The following is a 20,861-nucleotide window of genomic DNA, read 5'->3' as shown; positions in this document are numbered from 1 at the left end:
TTAACCTTTAGAGTGGCCTCTCATGGCTACCTCACTACTTTATTTTAAATTAGAAATAACATTTTTTCTACCTTTGCTGTCTGGCTATTTAATTTTTCTAGTTGTGTAGCTCCCAGTCTCTGGTTTCTGCTTTCCTCTGCCTTCTCATAATTCTTTCCAGGGTTTCCTATTTGCCATTTTTCTCTCGCCTCCTGTCTTCTTCACTGCCTTCCCTACATCTGTCTCTGACACTGATCTTTTCCTTTTAGGTTTCTTCTAATTTTCTTCCTCTGTCCCATTCAGATTTCATTCATTCTTACTATCCAGTCTTCAGTCTCCCTCTCTGCATCTACCTACAGCTTTCAATATAAGAGGCATGGATTTGATATGTGGCCATCTTGTGGTACAACCAAAGCTGTTCACATTTTTTTTTTATTGGCAGATACTTTCTCTGTCCCTCACAATCTAAAATTTTGTACCTGGGGCAATGGAGGGCTGTGACTTGCTCAGAATCACAAGGAGATGCAGTGCAAACTGTACTCAGGTCCCCAGTCCACTGCACTAACCATTAGGCTATTCCTCAACTTCTATCTTTCTCCTACCCAGGCCCTTCCCCTTTCTCTTATTCTCCTGTTGTCTAACTCTTCCCTTGCCATCCAGAGCATCTCCTCTGTCTTTCTCTCGCTCTCCCCCTGCCACCCAACATCTGTATCACTCCCCAGCTATCCAACATTTTTCTCTCCCTTGTCTCCTCCCACACCATCTCCTCTCAGCCTCTCTCCCCTCCCTCATCCAACATCTCCTTTCTGTTCCCTCCCACTCACTAGCCATGGTTTTCTCTCCCCATTTTCCATTCCCCTTGTCTCTCTTCTATCCAGCATCACCTTGTTCCTCCCCTGTTCCCCTCCCCCACCCAGTATTGCTCTCTTTCTCGTTTCCCCCCCTCCCTCCCCCTCTTGCTACCATCCTGGGTCATTAATGACATCAGTAAACATACCAGGAAGAGGCATGGGGCCATTTTCCTACATACAGGCTATTAGCTCTGCTGGTTCCACTCCGCCAATACAGAGAGCTTACTCTCAGAGAGAGTGGAAGCAGCAGGTTTAACAGCAGCATAAGCAGTGGGCTTAGTGGTGTCAAGAGGTAAAGGGAAGGTTGCAATTAGGGAACCTACACTGCTGGACCTGCCCCCTCTGACATAAAAGTATGCACCAGAGGGTCGTGTCAGAAAGCTGGGACCAGCCAGAGCTCATCCTTTCTTCTTCACTGCTGCAGCCAAGGGGAAAATGTGGAGGTGTCAGTAGGTTAGGGAGGAAGCCACAGGGGAGATGCAAAGGTGGCAGCATGTTGGGATAGAGGTCTCAAGGTAGATGCTACTGCTGAGAGCAGAAGTGAGGCGGATAAGGGGTTCCAACACCCTCTCACCCCCACCCCCATTCCACCAAGACAAACTTTTTTCATCCTGAATGCCTAGTGTTAGGGCTCTGTCAGTGCAAAAGATATGGGCTCAGTCCCTGTTCCATAGGACAGTACTGCTGCCGAAGTACAAATAAAAGCATCAGCTTCTTGAAAGAAAAAAAAAAAAGGCACTGTGCTATTTCAGCCAAAGGAGGTCATGAAATTAAGTCTTCATATGCAATGTCTTCTTTATACATAGCAAACAGAAAGCAATATTGAGAGCCAATGCATAGGAAAAGACAGAAAGAAGCCATGTAAGATAACTTCCTGATCACAGCAAGACAGGAAGCAAGCTAAGAGCAGCTCCTATACATAAAAGCCACGAGATAGCACTCAGTGGATTAATCAAAGGAAAGCCACCCACAACACTGCTGAAAACAAACCTCTCAGCAGTCAGGGCTCACCTTTTACTTCTTTGTGGTCTCCATTCTCTTGAGGTTCTAGCTTGGTCTGGCTCATCAATGCAGCCTGTGTGACTACAGCCTGTCCTGCAACAGTGTATGTATTTGCTGGTGCTAATCCAGTCACATTGGTGACTGACACAGCTGGTATCTGGTGGACAACATGAACTGTCTGCACAACAGGTTGCTGAGATGTTGAGGTTGTTACAGGCGTTCCAACAGTATAAGTGACAGGTTTGATAGTTTGTGGTAGCTGCCGTTGCACAGTAATTAAAACTGGTTGATTAGAAAGTGGTGATCCTGTCAAATGGGGAAAAAAAAGACATATAAATTAAACTATCCTATTTTTCAAACTTAAGCAGCAACTGTAACAGTGCTTTTCATGAAAACGAGGAACCATGGCTCAACCTTAGTCCATGCACTCAGTAGTTACTACTCTTTTAGTTGATTAACTTTGATTGAATCACTGTAAGAGTATGTCTGCCTCAGATTACTGCAAGAGGTGTACTAGCAGGCTGTTCAGAAGGGCAACGGAAATAATACACATCTTCTACACGCAAAATGTACTTGCTGGAGAAGAAATGAAAGAAAGGGATTGAGTGTTTCCTTAGTTGTACAGTACTTTAGATGGCCAAAGTGGAGAGTATACAAGCTAATGAGCAGGGTAGTGGTACAGCTGAATATGGCTGCTAAGAAAGCTGCAGCTATAATTACAACCATATCACCACTGCTTTGGTAGCTCTCTGGATTATTAAATAGCTTGCTGGTAAGACATGGGAATGGGGCCTGAAATGTTGGATTATGTGTAATACTTATACAGACCAAAAAAAAAAACAACCCAAAAACAACCCAACAACAAACAAACAATGCCTAGAATAACCTACCAGCAGTGTTGTTTGGTGGTAGATTGCACAGTAAAAGAATTTTGATGTGCTTAGAACAGCTGCAGAGAGCAGCAGTTGTAACAGAGTCGAGTATGAATAAAAAAACATTGGGTGAAATGGTGCTGTTTAATTATAGATTTATATGATTATCTACCCAAAGCATTGAAAAGGAAAAGATCTGGACACACCAGATGGGCCAACTTCTTTAGTATTTTCTTATATTGTAGAATTATCTCTACTTCTTCCCATATGAGTACTAAATGCTAGATGGGCTGAAACAGGTGGCCAGAAAGGGGAGATGTCATATTTAAATTTCTCTCCAAAATGTAATACAGAGGATCCAGGCCTTTTCACAGGAAAAGGAGGCTCTGGAACAAGTGGTCATAGGATGAAAAGGAGCAGACTCCAACAGTAATCTAAGGAAATAGCAACGCTGTTCATCAATAGCAGATGTTTTCTGTAGACATCAAGAATGATCAGGAATGCTCACTGGGATTAACGGTTCTCCCAGAGCTCCCAAACTTACTGTAAAGTTCTGAGCATGGAAGTACTTCCACACATATTGTTATTTCAAGAATTAATGTAACTCTCAGGTGATAGGGGTGGAAGGGATTATGTGCCTGATAAAATCCTGCTATTTAAGGAAGACACCTGTTAAATAGGTGAGCAACAATATTTTTCCCATCAACAAGAATGAGTCAGGCCCCCCACATGTGGGGGACCCCATATGTCCATAGCTCCTCATCTAAATACACATTGTCCATATTTATTTATTTATTAGGATTTATTTACTGCCTTTTTGAAGGAATTCACTCAAGGCGGTGTACAGTAAGAATAGATCAAGCATGAGCAATAGGCAATTACAGCAGTAAAATATTCAAATAACAATACAAAGCATGGCATAGTATACTACTTATAATGTCAACACAATACATAATAGAACATTTTAATTGATAGTGAAGGGTAAAGCAAAGAGGGAACATATAGATATGTAAGAGAGTAAGAAGAATTAGAAAGTAAGGTGACTAATTTAAAGAAAGTTCCACATGTGGTCAGAGAGATGGTTAAGCAGTATCTCAGACAGAGTAGGACTGGATAAACATGTCCTGCTGCAGTATGTGCAGCCCGTGTCACTCCTTGTGTGTGTGTGTGTGTGTGAGTGAGACAAACAAGTTAGTTACGTCTTCCATTAAAGGCCTGGTTGAGGAGCCATATATTCACCTGCTTCCTGAAGTAGAGATAGTCCAGTGTTAAGCAGAGCCTTTCAAGGAGTGCATTTAAGAGTGTAGGGGCAACTCCGGAGAAGGTATCAAATCATGTAATGTCTTTTGGAGAGGGTGTGGTTAGTGATAGTCCTTGAGAGTTCAGGAGCAGCCCACACATCAGGATGAGAGCTGCAAATTCATATGGACTGATTGTTTTTGGCAAACACAGCTCAACTACTTTTATTGTGGACTGGTCCAAACAGCAGCATTAGGTGAAGGTGAGGACCAGATCACTACTATACAAACAATATCCAAGAATACAGACTTCAGGACAACCACAACAGGATTTTCTTTTAGTGGTTAGAGGAACACCAGTTTGCTAATAACAGCACTGGATGCAGGATGCAAGCCAATTTGATCAAGTCTAACAGGCAACCGAAATGCTAATTCTGTTGGGATTAAAGATGTGGATGGGTGTTAACCACTTTGTGTAAAACTTGGGATGACTTTGAAGAATTAACTTTTGATGAAACTGAATGTACAGTTCCTAGGTAACTAAGGCTTGAAGTTAATTTTTCCTCTAGCCTAAGTAACTGCTACTAGAAAGAGTACTTTCCAAGTGAGCAAAGATGACTCTATTGGTGACTTTGTAAATAATAATAAGGTTTACATTAAAGTTCTGTATCAAAGGAAGCTCCTACATCAGTGTTTGATGAGGGAGCACAGACATTCTTATGGAAGACGTTTGGAGAAAGAGCATAAATAGTGCCAAGATAGGAGGACAAACAAATGGGGTCATGGCCAATGTGAAACAGACAGAAAATTGTTTTTCTTCCTTCCCTCATATGTATTATTAGAATAATAATTTTGGTCCTAGAGTAGAGACTAAATGCTGCTTAATTTTCATTCCACGAAGGCTAGCAATTTGAGACTGGAATGAAACAGAAGTCCTCATTCTAAGCGATCAAAGAGGTAAACATCTGAAGCCCTCAGAAGGGCAGAATACCAAGCCATTTTAGTAGGAGAACCAATTTTGATACGCCAGTATGGCGCTAAAAGAATCATGGTGCCACATCTCTGTTAAAACTTGATTAGGATCTTTGCTGTGAGCAGAATGAGGGGGAGTGGATAGATTAGAGGCCAAGTCCAGGGAAAAGTTATTAAACAATAAAGCAGTAGTTTCATTGCTGGTGAACAGATCTATTTGAGGGGTTCCACAAGTCTGAAAAATCAAGTGTAGGATTCTTCAATCCAACCACTAATCGCTGATGAGGTTGAAGAACTGGATATCTGGTCCTGAATGTCAGGGAGATAAGTGGCCATGACAGAGTCCAAAATCTTTGCCGTTTACATAAAACAGGGCCATTTGGTTGTCTGTCTTATAGATGACATGAAGAACATAAAATATGGTTCAAATTTCCAAGTGACTGATGTTGAGAAGCCTTTCAGACTTTGACCATGTTCCCAGGGTAAAGTGGAGCATTACGTGCGCTCCCAGATGGTGCTGGAATCTGTTAGGCAGAGCAGAACACCACCTACAGTCAGGCTGGGTACAGATATCTACCACTACAGCAAAGCTAGTAGCTAAACCCAAGGATGAAGAAAAGGTTGGGTATGCTGCTTCCACTGGAACTTGAGATCCCACTCTCTCATTTTCAAGTGAGCAAAGGGAACATGTTTGACAGCAACCATATGACCCGGCACTTGTGAGTAGGCCACAGCATTGACCACTGTGGAAGTTTATATGTTGCAGACATTAAGATAAGGCATTGCAAGCTGTTCAACAGCAGAAAAGTGTTCTCTTGTAATTTGTCCAGAATCATACCTATAAATGAAATTCTGTTAGTAAAGTTCAGGCTGATTTCTGGAAGTTGATAAGCCTAGACTCTATAGAAGGCAAACTGTTTTGCTTCCAGGGGTTAGAGTTACTTTTATGAAGGGCACTGCCAGGAGTCAGTAATGGAGGTGGAGTGCTTACACATAGGTAACCTCACTTGTACAGAAATGCAGCTATTATGAGGCATTTTGTGAAGACTCTGGGGGGCTGATGAAAGTTTGAAAGGGAATCTCTTGTACTGATAGTGGCCTGTATGAAACAGGAATTGAACTATCTTCTGCAACAAGACCCTGTGTATATAGCCAAATCTAACTGCTTCAAGAATGAGAGAATGGAGGGAGGAGTGTTCATCTCAAATTTTATCTTATTTTCTTTTCCATGTTTTATTTTGTTTGATTTCTATTGATATCCTTGCAAAGAAAAACTGGATATCTCCAATGCCCAGAATGGGGCATAAGATTCTTGTTTTCTTGGGAATCAGGAAATACCTAGAGTAGAAGACCTGTCTTCTCCTGTGGCTGGCCCGGCTCTATTGTACTGGTGTGCAGGAGAAGACCGACTTCTTCCTACAGCAAGAAGGTATAGATCTGGGGTAAGACCACCATGGAAGCCAATCTGGTGATGCTGTAAGGAACCTCAATTAGTAACCTGTCTTTCTTATGATCAGGCACCTGTGATGATTACTATCAACCAGGCAGAAATCTCTAGACAAGTGGATACTGTCCATATATGATCAAAATAGTGTCTTTTTAAAAATATTTCCTAATGGCAAAAGTCATTAATGTATCACATGAATAGGTGGCCTCAAGCTGCAGGATTAACAAAATTCATAGTTGCCTAAGTGTATAAGCATGATATTGTTCCCTTTGATGTGGTAATGAATAAAATGTGCTGGCCAGTTTTAAAGCCCTTTATTGGCAGGTAACAGCCATAGCCTGGAAATATTCCTGTTCAAGGCCACCATGATCATACTTGTCATATCACTGTTAAGATTTATAAAATGGACACTACTTTGAAATCATTAATATAAAACAAGAATATCAGGCTTTTCAACTTTAGTTTTTATTGTTCTTATATGGACAGCCAGCTTCACAGGCTTTTCAGAGTTTTCTAATACAGTGCTTCCCAAACTTTTACAGGTTGTGACTATTTTAATGGCTCTAAAATATACATAACCTCAGGTTTACAATTCCTCCTGCTCTAAGCATACTGACAGCACCAGCTGATGATGGTACCACAGTCCCAGCATTCCGTCAAGCTCATGCAGTCTGTTATAGAGTCCCATCAGCCTATGCAGCCCGACAACACCTTTGCCCAGGTTTGGTTGATTGGGTAGATGATTGGACCCTCTCTCCCCATGCATAGTTGCAGCCCCAAATGGTGTTGCAAATTCTCAGGTGGGTCATAAAGTACTGTGAGAACCACCGCTCTAATAGGTTTCGTCTGTCACCACAGATCTCAAGCACTAAGCAGCAGTCTCTTATTACAACTCATTTCATTAATCCCACAATTAAAGGCACTCATATAGAGCAGGATTAGGTTTCTGAGGAAGTAAATCCATACAGGTAAGCTATGTACAGTCAAAACGTGAGGATGAATTTACAACGGTGAAGTACTTTTCATTTTGAAAGTCAAGACTGGCAAATTTTAAAAGAACCGATCCAAATGGTACCCTTTGGATCTCAGAGAAAACAAGAAGTGGGATTTGAGTCAGGCTCTTCAGAACAGAGCAGAGATGCTGGAAAAGGGTAATCAACTTTAATAAATGACGACTCAACGAGATACCATGTTTGTGCCTTCCTCGGGAGTCTTGGTTTATGTTTCAAAAAATTAGGTCTTCAATGGGTGAAACCTGAGAAGAGGTGGTCTTTAAAAAGATCTTTGGGAGTTGTGGTGAATGCTGCTGCTTCTGTATGCAGCATTCACCATGGGTCCTGGAACTTCACATAAGCTTTATTTGCAAATACTCAGTCTCCAGTGCAACAAAATAAATGTAGATATTCCCTTTGGGGTATCCTGGAAACAAGAATGGTTAAGATGAAGTTCCAGGAAAGGATCAGGAAACACTGGTTTGTATAAAAATATGTTTATATACAGTGAATGATACATACCTGTAGCAGGTGTTCTCCGAGGACAGCAGGCTGATTGTTCTCACGACTGGGTGACGTCCGCGGCAGCCCCCACCAACCGGAAGAAGCTTCGCGGGCGGTCCGCATGCAGGGCACGCCCACCGCACATGCGCGGCCGTCTTCCCGCCCGTGCGTGACCGTTCCCGCCAGTTGAATGACAAGCAAGAAACAACATGAAAACGCAACTCCAAAGGGGAGGAGGGAGGGTAGGTGAAAACAATCAGCCTGCTGTCCTCGGAGAACACCTGCTACAGGTATGTATCATTCACTTTCTCCGAGGACAAGCAGGCTGCTTGTTCTCACGACTGGGGTATCCCTAGCTCTCAGGCTCACTCAAAACAAGAACCCAGGTCAATTGAACCTCGCAACGGCGAGGGTATAACAGAAATTGACCTACGAAGAACAACTAACTGAGAGTGCAGCCTGACCACAATAAATTCGGGTCCTGGAGGGTGGAGTTGGATTTACACCCCAAACAGATTCTGCAGCACCGACTGCCCGAACCGACTGTCGCGTCGGGTATCCTGCTGGAGGCAGTAATGTGATGTGAATGTGTGGACAGATGACCACGTCGCAGCCTTGCAAATCTCTTCAATAGTGGCTGACTTCAAGTGGGCCACTGACGCTGCCATGGCTCTGACACTATGAGCCGTGACATGACCCTCAAGAGCCAGCCCAGCCTGGGCGTAAGTGAAGGAAATGCAATCTGCTAGCCAATTGGAGATGGTGCGTTTCCCGACAGCGACCCCTAGCCTGTTAGGGTCGAAAGAAACAAACAATTGGGCGGACTGTCTGTGGGGCTGTGTCCGCTCCAAGTAGAAGGCCAATGCTCTCTTGCAGTCCAATGTGTGCAACTGACGTTCAGCAGGGCGGGTATGCGGCCTGGGGAAGAATGTTGGCAAGACAATTGACTGGTTAAGATGGAACTCCGACACCACCTTCGGCAGGAACTTTGGGTGGGTGCGGAGCACTACTCTGTTGTGGTGAAATTTGGTATATGGAGCATGAGCTACTAGGGCTTGAAGCTCACTGACCCTACGAGCTGAAGTAACTGCCACCAAGAAAATAACCTTCCAGGTCAAGTACTTCAGATGACAGGTATTCAGTGGCTCAAAAGGAGGTCTCATCAGCTGGGTGAGGACGACGTTGAGATCCCATGACACTGCAGGAGGCTTGATAGGGGGCTTTGACAAAAGCAAGCCTCTCATGAATCGAACGACTAAAGGCTCTCCAGAGATGGCTTTACCTTCCACACGATAATGGTAAGCACTAATCGCACTAAGGTGATTCCTTACTGAGTTGGTCTTGAGGCCAGACTCCGATAAGTGCAGAAGGTATTCAAGCAGGTTCTGTGCAGGGCAAGAACGAGGTTCTAGGGCCTTGCTCTCACACCAAACGACAAACCTCCTCCACTTGAAAAAGTAACTCTTTTTAGTGGAATCCTTCCTAGAGGCAAGCAAGACACGGGAGACACCCTCAGACAGACCCAACGCAGCAAAGTCTACGCCCTCAACATCCAGGCCGTGAGAGCCAGAGACTGAAGGTTGGGGTGCAGCAACGCTCCGTCGTTCTGTGAAATGAGAGTCGGAAAACACTCCAATCTCCACGGTTCTTCTGAGGACAACTCCAGAAGAAGAGGGAACCAGATCTGACGGGGCCAAAAGGGCGCTATCAGAATCATGGTGCCGTGGTCTTGCTTGAGCTTCAGTAAGGTCTTCCCCACCAAAGGTATGGGAGGATAAGCATACAGGAGGCCGGTCCCCCAATGGAGGAGAAAGGCATCCGACGCCAGTCTGCCGTGGGCCTGTAGTCTGGAACAGAACAGAGGCAGCTTGTGGTTCGTCTGAGAGGCGAAAAGGTCCACCGAGGGGGTGCCCCACTCTCGGAAGATCTTGCGTACCACTCTGGAATGAAGCGACCACTCGTGCGGTTGCATGACTCTGCTCAGTCTGTCGGCCAGACTGTTGTTTACACCTGCCAGGTATGTGGCTTGGAGGAGCATGCCGAACTGGCAAGCCCACCGCCACATGCCGACGGCTTCCTGACACAAGGGGCGAGATCCGGTGCCCCCCTGCTTGTTGGTGTAATACATTGCAACCTGATTGTCTGTCCGAATTTGAATAATTTGGTAGGACAGCCGGTCTCTGAAAGCCTTCAGTGCGTTCCAGATCGCTCGGAGCTCCAGGAGGTTGATCTGCAGATCCTTTTCCTGGAGGGACCACAGACCCTGGGTGTGAAGCCCATCGACATGAGCTCCCCACCCCAGGCGAGATGCATCCGTCGTCAGCACTTTCGTGGGCTGCGGAATTTGGAATGGATGTCCCAGGGTCAAATTGGTCCAGATGGTCCACCAGAGCAGTGAAGTGCAGCAACTGGTGGAGAGGCGGATGACATCTTCTAGATTCCCAGTGGCTTGAACCCACTGGGAAGCTAGGGTCCATTGAGAAGATCTCATGTGAAGACGAGCCATGGGAGTCACATGGACTGTGGAGGCCGTATGACCCAGAAGTCTCAACATCTGCCGAGCTGTGACCTGCTGAGACGCTCTGGTCTGCGAAGCCAGGGACAAGAGGTTGTTGGCCCTCGCTTCGGGAAGGAAGGCCTGAGCCGTCTGGGTATTCAGCAGAGCTCCTATGAATTCCAGAGACTGGGTTGGCTGGAGATGGGACTTTGGGTAATTTATCACAAACCCCAGCAGCTCCAGGAGTTGAGTAGTGCACCGCATGGACCGGAGGGCTCCTGCCTCCGAGGTGTTCTTGACCAGCCAATCGTCGAGATATGGGAACACGTGCACTCCCAGCTTGCGTAGATACGCCGCCACCACCACGAGGCACTTTGTAAACACTCGTGGGGCAGAGGCGAGCCCAAAGGGCAGCACACAATACTGAAAGTGCCGTGCGCCCAGGCGGAATCTGAGATACTGTCTGTGAGCTGGCAGTATCGGGATGTGAGTGTATGCATCCTTTAAATCCAGGGAACATAGCCAATCGTTTTTCTGAATCATTGGCAGAAGGGTACCCAAGGAAAGCATCCTGAACTTTTCTTTGACCAGGAATTTGTTCAGGCCTCTCAGGTCTAGGATGGGATGCATCCCCCCTGTTTTCTTTTCCACAAGGAAGTACCTGGAATAGAATCCCTGCCCTTCCTGCCCGGGTGGTACGGGCTCGACCGCATTGGCGCTGAGAAGGGCGGAGAGTTCCTCTGCAAGTACCTGCTTGTGATGGGAGCTGAAGGATTGAGCTCCCGGAGGACAATTTGGTGGCAGGGAGGCCAAATTCAGGGCGTATCCGCACCGCACTATTTGGAGAACCCACTGGTCAGAGGTTATGAGAGGCCACCTTTGGTGAAAAAATTTTAACCTCCCTCCGACCGGCAGATCGTCCGGTACGGACACTTTGAGGGCGGCTATGTTCCCGTGGATCCAGTCAAAAGCCCGTCCCCGGCTTTTGCTGTGGAGGCGCAGGGGGCTGCTTAGGCGCACGCTGTTGACGAGAACGAGCGCGCTGGGGCTGTCCCTGTGCCTGGCGAGGCCTTCGGGCCGGCTGGGTGTACCTACGCATTGCAAAGGAATAGGGCGCAGCCTGCCGGGCCCGGGAAAAACGTCCACCTGCTGAGGTGGATGCTGAAGGCGCCCGGTGGGAGAGCTTGTCGAGGGCGGTTTCCCGCTGATGCAGTTGGTCCACCAGCTGCTCGACCTTCTCACCAAAAATGTTATCCCCCCGGCAAGGGACGTCGGCCAGTCTCTGCTGGGTGCGGTTGTCCAGGTCAGAGGCACGCAGCCATGAGAGCCTGCGCATCACTATACCTTGGGCCGCAGCACGAGATGCCACGTCACAGGTGTCATAGATACCCCTGGACAGGAACTTTCTGCACGCCTTCAGCTGCCTGACCACCTCCTGATAAGGCCTGGACTGCTCCGGCGGGAGCTTATCGACCAGGTCCGCCAGTTGCTTCACATTGTTCCGCATGTGGATGCTCGTATAGAGCTGGTATGACTGGATGCGGGTCACGAGCATGGAGGATTGGTAGGCCTTCCTCCCAAACGAGTCCAGAGTGCGAGACTCCCGCCCCGGGGGCGCCGAGGCGGTATCCCTCGAACTCCGTGCCCTCTTGAGAGCAGAATCCACGACCGCCGAGTCATGGGGCAATTGTGGCCGCATTAACTCTGGGTCAGAGTGGATCCTGTACTGGGACTCTGCTTTCTTGGGAATGGTGGGATTAGATAATGGTCGCATCCAGTTCCGAAGCAGTGTCTCCTTGAGGACATTGTGCAGCGGTACCGTGGTGGACTCTCTAGGTGGTGATGGATAGTCGAGGACCTCGAGCATCTCAGCCCTCGGCTCATCCACAGAGACCACGGGAAAGGGAATACAAATAGACATATCCCGCACAAAGGAGGCAAAAGAGAGACTCTCAGGGGGCGAGAGCTTTCTCTCTGGTGAAGGCGTGGGGTCCGAGGGGAGACCCGCAGACTCCTCTGAGGAGAAATATCTGGGGTCCTCCTCTTCCCCCCACGAGGCCTCTTCCTCGGTATCGGACATGAGCTCATGTAGCTGAGTCCGGAACCGGGCCCGGCTCGACGTTGAGGCACCAAGGCCTCGGTGTCGTCGAGCGGTGGACTCCCGCGCCGGCGGGGACGAAGCTCCCTCCATCGACGTCGACTCCACCTGCGTGGCGGTCGAGACCGGCGCCGCAAGCGGCGGCGGTGTCGACGACCTCGGCACCGGGCTAGAGCTCGCCGGCGCCACAGTCATCGGCGCCGGGGGTGCCGGCACAGCCTGGCGCATCAGCCCTTCCAGGATCCCCGGAAGGATGGCTCGGAGGCACTCGTCCAGGGCCCGCTGTCGGGAAAGACGTGGGGGCCGGTAGAGGCATCGGTGCCGGAAGCTGCTCGGGTCCAGGAGACTGCACCGAAGTGCTGGGACCCTGACGTGGCGGTACCTCCACCACTGAGGGGGACCTCTCCTCTCGACGCGGACGCTTCGGCGTCGACCCCTCTCCGGTACCGAGAGCCGGATGCGTCGAGGGCGACCGGTGACGGTGCTTCTTTGCCTTCTTACGGTGCCCGTCACCGGTGCCGGGTGGTATGGAGGAGGAGGAGGTCGATCCCCCTCGGTCCCGAGGAACCGGGTCAGACAGGGTTCGGTCCCGAGGGCCACGGGCTGAAGGAGTGACCGGGGCCGACTGCCCACGCGGTCTCTCACCTCTACCCTCACCGGAGGACCGGCGGGCCGACGGGACCTGTTCTCCTGGGGTCGATGCCATCGATGCCGATTTTTCGGGCATCGATACCGGTACCGAAGGACCGGGCGTCGATACCGATGCCGTTGAAGTCAACGTCGAGGGGCCGGCGCAAGTTCCAAAAAGACGGTCCCACAGAACTTGCCTCGCAACCTGAGTCCGTTTCCGGAGACCGAGACACAGGGAACACGACTTGATATTGTGCTCCGGCCCGAGGCACTGGAGGCACCAAGCGTGGGTGTCGGTCTGCGAGATCGGCCGGCCGCACCGACCACACTTCTTAAATCCACTCGGGACCTTCGAGGACATCGACGGAAAAATCGCGTCGGCGAAGTTAAAGTCGTCGATGGTGGCGGAAATCACACCTCGAAAAAATAAATCGATCGCAGCGGCCACAAGGCCGCAATGCGACGCCCTCGCTAGAAACGAGGGAAAAAGGAGCGCGTGCTTTTTTTTTTTTTTTTTAAAGAAAAGAAACTGGGGCACGCGGTAACCAAAAAACTAAACAAAACTAAACAAAATCACGTAAACGCGACGGTCTTTCCGGGGCTGCGAAGGGAGAGCGGCGACGGCACGACTCTCCTCAGGCGCGGAAAAGAAAAGACTGGCGGGAACGGTCACGCACGGGCGGGAAGACGGCCGCGCATGCGCGGTGGGCGTGCCCTGCGTGCGGACCGCCCGCGAAGCTTCTTCCGGTTGGTGGGGGCTGCCGCGGACGTCACCCAGTCGTGAGAACAAGCAGCCTGCTTGTCCTCGGAGAATATAAGAATATAACTACTTTGTTAATATCGGGCATTTTGCAGTATTGCTACATATAAAAATGAGACCACAGTGTGGTGCCTACTATTTTGCGATTCTCTCAAATACATAATCTTCCACATTTTCATTTTTACCTAAACCATCAGCCATGGTATTTTGATAAATTAATGCCATATTGTTTTACCAATTATATCATGTTTAAAGAGTCATCAGATTTTAATATCTTACCCGGCGCACTCTGTGCAAATCGTGCTTCTTGTATTACTGCTAGTTTTGGCTGTATAGTGCTTGGCTCAGGTTCCATGGGGACAGGAGACCCTTCCCTGGAGAGGCTTTCTGGGGTTTGGACTCCACTGGAGTGGGCAGACAACACTCCAGAATGATTGGGAGAAGCTGGTGCACTTCTACAGGTTCAAAAAGAAAGAAGCTAGTTATTAAGGTAACAGTTAAATCAGCCTATTATTTGCCCATACAATTAAAACTAAGCCTTACATCCTGGAAAATCAACTGCAGTAAACCAGGGGACCAGACACTTCTAGTACAATGGTTTTCAATTCTGTCCTGAGGTACCAACAGTCCAGTTGAATTGTCAAGATATCCACAATGAATAAACATGAGAGAAATTTGGGTGCCAATACCTCTATTATATGCAAATCAGTTATGCATATTCATTAGGGTTAACCTGAAAACTCAAATGGCTGGTGGTCCCCCAAGACAGGTTTGAGAACCACTATTCTAGCAGATACATAATATAATAGCAGATAAGGTACCTTAAGGCCCATCTAGTCTAAATTTCATTGCTAGTGCAATACCAGTTGCTCTTTTCCCTAGGGCCAGATGTATATTTTATACACCTGTGATCACTGCTTTCCAGACCCTCCCTTTGATCCCCCTCACCATCAGCATTCTTCATTTTCCTATGCTAGCTACAAGAGTAGTAGCAAGTGAAAATTCAGTGCAGGGCCTGCCTTCATGTTCTGGCAGGCTCTGTGGTGCCCTGCTTCCTTATGCATGGGTTTTCCATTAAGCAAAGTTACTTGAATCCTCACGCATGGGGAGACGCAGTGGTGTGCTGGTAAATTTTTAACAGGCTCTCTCCCTGGTCCACCTCTGCGCCCCCCCTCCCCCAATTTTTTTGCAGAGCTGCCTATACCCAGGGAGAGAGCGTGACAATCCTTACATCCAAATTTAACTTCTTTTAATGTAAAAAAAAATCCTTTATCCTCCATCTTTTAAGACACTGCCTACCTGCTGGATAGTGATGGCACAAGGAAAGCAAGTTTGGTCCAGTGAAGACTAACTCAAAATAACCTGGCTGTTCCTTAAATGGGCGCTAGTATTACCATATTGAAAATGTGACCATACCATGACTCTGCGGTTATGCTCCACTAATAAGTTAAAAGATTAACTGGATTTCTTGAAAGGATTATATAAACTTAGGATGCAGGATTAGGGACACACACATACATGTATTTAGTCAATATCATAATTCTTCATGTACAACCACAAAACAACCTTTTAGGGTGGATAGTGTTCACAATGAGCTCCTTTTATTATCGACCAGATAGAGGTAAGAGTTTTCAGTTTTGGCACAGTATAATTTATCACAAGAACAAAATATAAGAAAACCAATGGGCTGCATTAGGGGCTTATGGCCCATTTATGTTTAAACAAAAGAAATCTGCATGAAACAAATTATTTATTTCATATGGGAAGCTTTCAAATAAATTAAAAAGCAGTCCAATAAGTAAAAAAAAAACAAAAAAACAAAAAACGTTTTACCTCTATCTTTTAAGGCACTACTACTATCCAATTGAAACAGCTTTAGACTTGTTGCAGATGGACAAAAAATAAAGAACGACAACGTGGATGCAGCATTGCAGCAGCTCATAGGTTTGCTTGCTTTGGTTTGCGTGTACACTAAAGGAGATGACAGCTGTGTGGGGTAGTGAAAACAGAGATTAAACAAATTGGTTTCCTTGCTTACCGTGGAGTAGATAGGCAGCTCATCATCACTTCAAACCTCTTGGTCCCGACAGTGTCTTTTGCCTGCCGCGTCCTGCCTACGCGGAAACAGCAAGTTGAATCAGAGTAGGCGGGACGTGGCAGCAGAAGGACCCCGACGCCGGCATCCTGTCCTAATCACTGCCTGCAGGTACGGTAACGGTCCAGTCTGGCGAACTGCGGCTGTGGGGGGGGGGGGGGGGAGAGAGAGGTTGAAGGAAGGAGGCAGGGAGAGGGAGTGGAATGCGCGAGGGAAGAAAGTGAAAGTTCAACGCATGGGGCAGTGGGAAGGGCAGCAGCAGGGGAGAGAGAATCAGGAATTCAGACGGTGCAAGTGTTTTGGGGGGGGCAGGGGACAATGCAATTTGTGAAAAAAAAAAAGTATTCAAGTCCCTGCTGACAGCACAACAACCGGCTCGCAAAATAGTTCAAAAATTAACAACCGGCTCAGCAGAGCCAGTGCGAGCCGGCTCCAGCACACCACTGGGGAGATGTCACCAACACAGTCTGGTGTGGGGAAAAAGTTCCCAGCAATTCTTTCTAGAAGCATTTGAGACATCTCATTATGCCTGCCACTGTCACATAGGACCTCTTCAATCTATTACTAGATAACAGAATATAACTCCTGGAGGAGGTGGGAGAGTTATGAGGATTCAAGTCCTGCAGTCCTTACCATACCAGAGCTCAAAATTCAGAGCTGTCTGCATCAATAGCCCACTTGAAATCAGCCTCCAATGGGGAGATTTGTGGAGCTGCAACATGGACACCTATGCATACATTGACATCCCACTACTGCTTTAGAATAGGACTCCAGATGCAACAGTAGGTTTGGCCAGGCAGACTAACAGAATCTATTTGGGATATTGAATCCAACTCCATCTCTTTCCCCCCTCCAACCAGGACTTTCACTTTCAGGTCCAGGCTGTCTTCAAAAAAAAAAAATAAAAAATACAGCCTGTTGTCACCAAAATCACTGGTGTCTGCCTTTGTAGTGTTCTTTCCCTTTTTCAGTTGAAGGCAGCCTTTAGCTAGGGAGTCTGAGTGTGGATTCACAGTCATGCTTTCCTTGGAGAAAACAAAATTACTTGCTACAAGCGGCCCCAGAACCATTACCCCTTGATCTAGAATTGCTCCTCCTCTTGTTGGTTCCTAACCAGCTACTCCATGAGGAAGTCATTTCTTTTACCCAGGTAATTTATCTCCCTAGCATGCTCTGGCCTTTACATTTACCCAGTCAGTCTTGTAAGCCAACAGGTACACTAAAACGAGGACAAACTGCAATTTCAAAACTTCAAAAACAAAGAACCTCAGAGTTCAACACCTAGAGTGAACATCAACACTAAGTATACTAAATGATACTGAGACAGACATGGGGGAAGCCACTGCTTGCCCTGGGATTGGTAGCATGGAATGTTGCTGGTATCTGGGTTTCTGCCAGGTACCCGAGACCTGGATTGGCCACTGTTGGAAGCAGGATACTGCGCTAGATGAACCATTGGTCTGACACAGTATGGTTACTTTTATGTTCATAATCATCGGTCTTAACAGTGGTAAAAAAAAACTCTACTTATAACATCCACTAATGTTGAAGAAAAATCCAAAAGGGATATTAAAAACCTACTACCATATATTGACTGGCTTCAAGACAAAACTCAAAACTTGTTCAATATTAGAAAAGTCTTAAATGTCCAACTTAAAACATCAAAACAACAAATTATCCAAAAGTTTATCTGAAATAGACCTTTAAATCCATGTAAACTAAGCTTCCACCCAGGTATACCTGTTGGCTTACAAGACTGATTGGCAGGTTGTTCCGCTTTATTCTTGAATTTGACTGCCATTCCTAGTTTTTGTTATTGGTAATTTAAATCATCATTATTATGTTACCTAGTTTCTGCTAACATTTCAACATTTGTCAGTTCATTCTAGCCAGGAGGACAGTAGTATACCCCTATCACTATTCTTTTCGCTTTTACACAAGGAAGTTCTATCCATAAGGATTGTAAGGTATATTTTGCTTCCTAATTCAAGTCCCCATGACCAAGTTAAGCCGTCCTATCACTACGATATAATTAGTATCCAGGTATGACAGTGTTCCATTAGTTATCACCCTTCTATCATGTCTCAGATGTCCATTATATCTATTTTTCATTTAAAGCTACATATTTTAACTTTACCATCTTATTTATCCAGTGTACCTGAATGTAACTCACCTTGAACCACTACTGAAAAAGGTGTGAACCAAATCTAAATAAATAACAAAAATAATAAAATATTTTTAGGCTTTAGTATTTATGTACAGAAACTTCAAAGTTTTTGTTTTTCTTAATAATGTGCTTAGTAGTTCACAGTAACTTTTAAAGCCATCTGGTCTACTTTTGCCTTTACCACAACCTATTTATCAGGGTGCCCTAACTTCCCTGTTTCGATATCCCTCAGATATCTTATTCCAAACCATGCACTCTTGAGCAACTGGTGGCTTTTCCCCAAGTTCTAGTTTAAAAGTTATTGTTTCTTCTTTATAAATACAGCCTGGTTTTATCCTGGCTAGAGTGGAGACCATCTTTTAGAATAGGCTCCCCCTTCCCCAGAATATTGCCTAGTTCCTAACAAATCTATATCCCTTCTTCCTGCACTGTCATTTCCATCCATTCATTACGACTCCAGAACTCTGCCTGTCTCTTGGGTCCTGCGTATGGAATGGGCAGCATTTCTGAGAAAACTCCTCTAGAGGTTCTGGATTTCAACTTTTAGGTAGAAAGTCCACACTTTTCTATGTCACTGGTACCCACACGTACCAAGACAGCCATGTTTTGGATGTTCACACGATAAGCTATTATTTGCATTTTTATGCTCTGCATTGAAGGTTGGCTATATGCTCCCTGTGCATGTCATTTATAGGATTCTATGATTGCCCTTCCAGTCGAAAGCTGTTCTCAGTGCTACATCAATCTGAGCATTCTGGACTCCTGATGCAGGCTATAGAGCCAAAACACAGTGACCATGTCAGGTCCTTTCAATAAAGGCCATCTGTTGAATTGCACATCGATGCACGCATCTTCTCTCCACCCTCTGTTTGGCTGTTGTTCCTTTCTGGCATATATGACTTCCTTTTTGTTTTACATACGAGGTCTGCCATCGTTACACCTGGAAGGTACGTTATCAAGTGATCTGTACATCCTCAAGCCATCCAGCTATCTACATACCTAATGACTGAATCATGGACTACAGAAACAGTCCTAAACCCTTCCCTCCTGGGCATATGGCTTTGGAGACTCATCCTCCTTGTGTGAGAGAATAATGCATCCATCAAAGGGCAGGTCTTAGCCACAGCATCACTTCAAGCCACACCATGGTGATGCTTTCCTTTCAGGTGACTTTGTCCTCCATAGCAGCACGCATTCTGCCAGATTGGAGGTGGGGCTTCTTTTCTATATCTTTCAAGATCTCCTCCACATACGTTTCTGTCTACCTCAGCTCCTTCAAGTCTGCTACTCTAGCCTTCAAGGACTGTACTCATTTCCTGAATGCTAGGAGCTCTTTGCACACATACAGCCTCTCACCAACTGGGAAATAATCATACATGTGACAATGCAAAAGACTGTCAGCCCTCATCACGCTGCTAGACTGCTGCCTACATCTTAGTATTGGTGGGCTATTAAATTACTTAGGAAGTAAGAGTACATAAACTAAAATAATGTCTCTTAAGCTTACTAGTGGAGGAGTGGCCTAGTGGTTAGAGCACTGGTCTTGACATCCAATGTCAATGTTATGCTTATTAACCACTATATCCCCTGATTAAGGGTTCATTGTGATTTACAAAGAGAACTATCTATGAAGAAAATATAAATAAAATTTCATGAAGACTAATAGCACATACTAAAATAAGTTTTCAATTTTTTCCTAAAACTTAATTGTTTCGTTCTAATATCAATTGGAAGAGAATTCCATAAGGGTATCAATACAACTCCAAAAATAGTGTTAAATACTAAAAAAAATGAATCTTACCAAAATACACAAGACAAAGAAGTAACTGCTTAATCAATCTTGAAGAGCAAAATAGAGATGTAGAGATTGAATTGATCAAAAGAGAAGGCTGTCAGGCCATGAATTACTTGGTATAAAATACAAAAAGCTCTGAATCGAATACATTCAGCTACTGGCAACCAATGCAAATTCTTCATATAATTAGAAACACTGGCAAATTATTAACCCTAAAGATCAAACTCACCGCCATTCTCTGCATAAGCTGAAGTTTCTTAAGATATTTAGTATTAAACGTTATGTATAAGACATTACAATAATCTAAATGGGGTAATATTAACACTGAAGTGTGCCCAGCGAATCCATCCTGGTCCACTTTCTCATGTACGAGTCGACAAAGTTTCAAGAACACTTTCTAAGTTCGCTAAAAAGCATTGTGGCCTTGATACTTGTCTGAACTATTTGCTCAAAACTGGCCCACGCTGCTTCCTTGAGGATTTTACCATCTACTTAAACTTCATGCTTGGCAACGGACTCTTCCCTTCAGAGCACGGACATATCCTCCTAACGCCTATTCCTACAAACCCAAAAATCAAAGTGGATGTTGTTTCCAACTATCACCTGATGGCGTCAATTCCTTTATTAGTCAAAACAATGGAGAGTCTAGTCCATTCGCAGCTCATGGACTATCTGACTAAATTCGACATCTTACACTATTCTCAATCTGGGTTTCGTCCACAATTTAGCACTGAAACAGTCCTTGTTACCATTATGTCAAATTTTAAGAGAGAAATTTCTTTGGGTCGGAAAATATTATTGTTACAGTTTGACATGTCCAGTGCATTTGACATGGTGGACCATGAGCTTTTAACCTTCCTTATGGACACTTTTGGAATTGGCGGCAACGTGCTTCACCGGTTCAGGGGTTTTCTGGCTTCATGAACGTACCAAGTTAAAGCCAATTCAACTATTTCTGCACC

At 45.9% G+C, this 20,861-nt stretch overlaps 1 protein-coding gene across 1 annotated transcript in view; it reads right to left on the bottom strand.

Moving 5' to 3' along the window:
* Window positions 1-20,861, bottom strand: part of FOXK2 (forkhead box K2) — a 216,515-nt gene that overhangs the window by 33,871 nt on the left and 161,783 nt on the right. The window contains exons 6-7 of the mRNA XM_030208025.1: window positions 14,122-14,297; window positions 1,842-2,138 (exon numbers count right to left, since the gene is read on the bottom strand). Coding sequence (XP_030063885.1) covers window positions 1,842-2,138; window positions 14,122-14,297 — 473 coding nt within the window. The remainder of the gene's footprint in view (window positions 1-1,841; window positions 2,139-14,121; window positions 14,298-20,861) is intronic.

This window comes from Microcaecilia unicolor, chromosome 6 (assembly GCF_901765095.1).
Source record: "Microcaecilia unicolor chromosome 6, aMicUni1.1, whole genome shotgun sequence".
NCBI lineage: Eukaryota > Metazoa > Chordata > Amphibia > Gymnophiona > Siphonopidae > Microcaecilia > Microcaecilia unicolor.
Note: the sequence above shows the minus strand (reverse complement) of the source record. Positions and strands in the feature narration are given on the sequence as shown.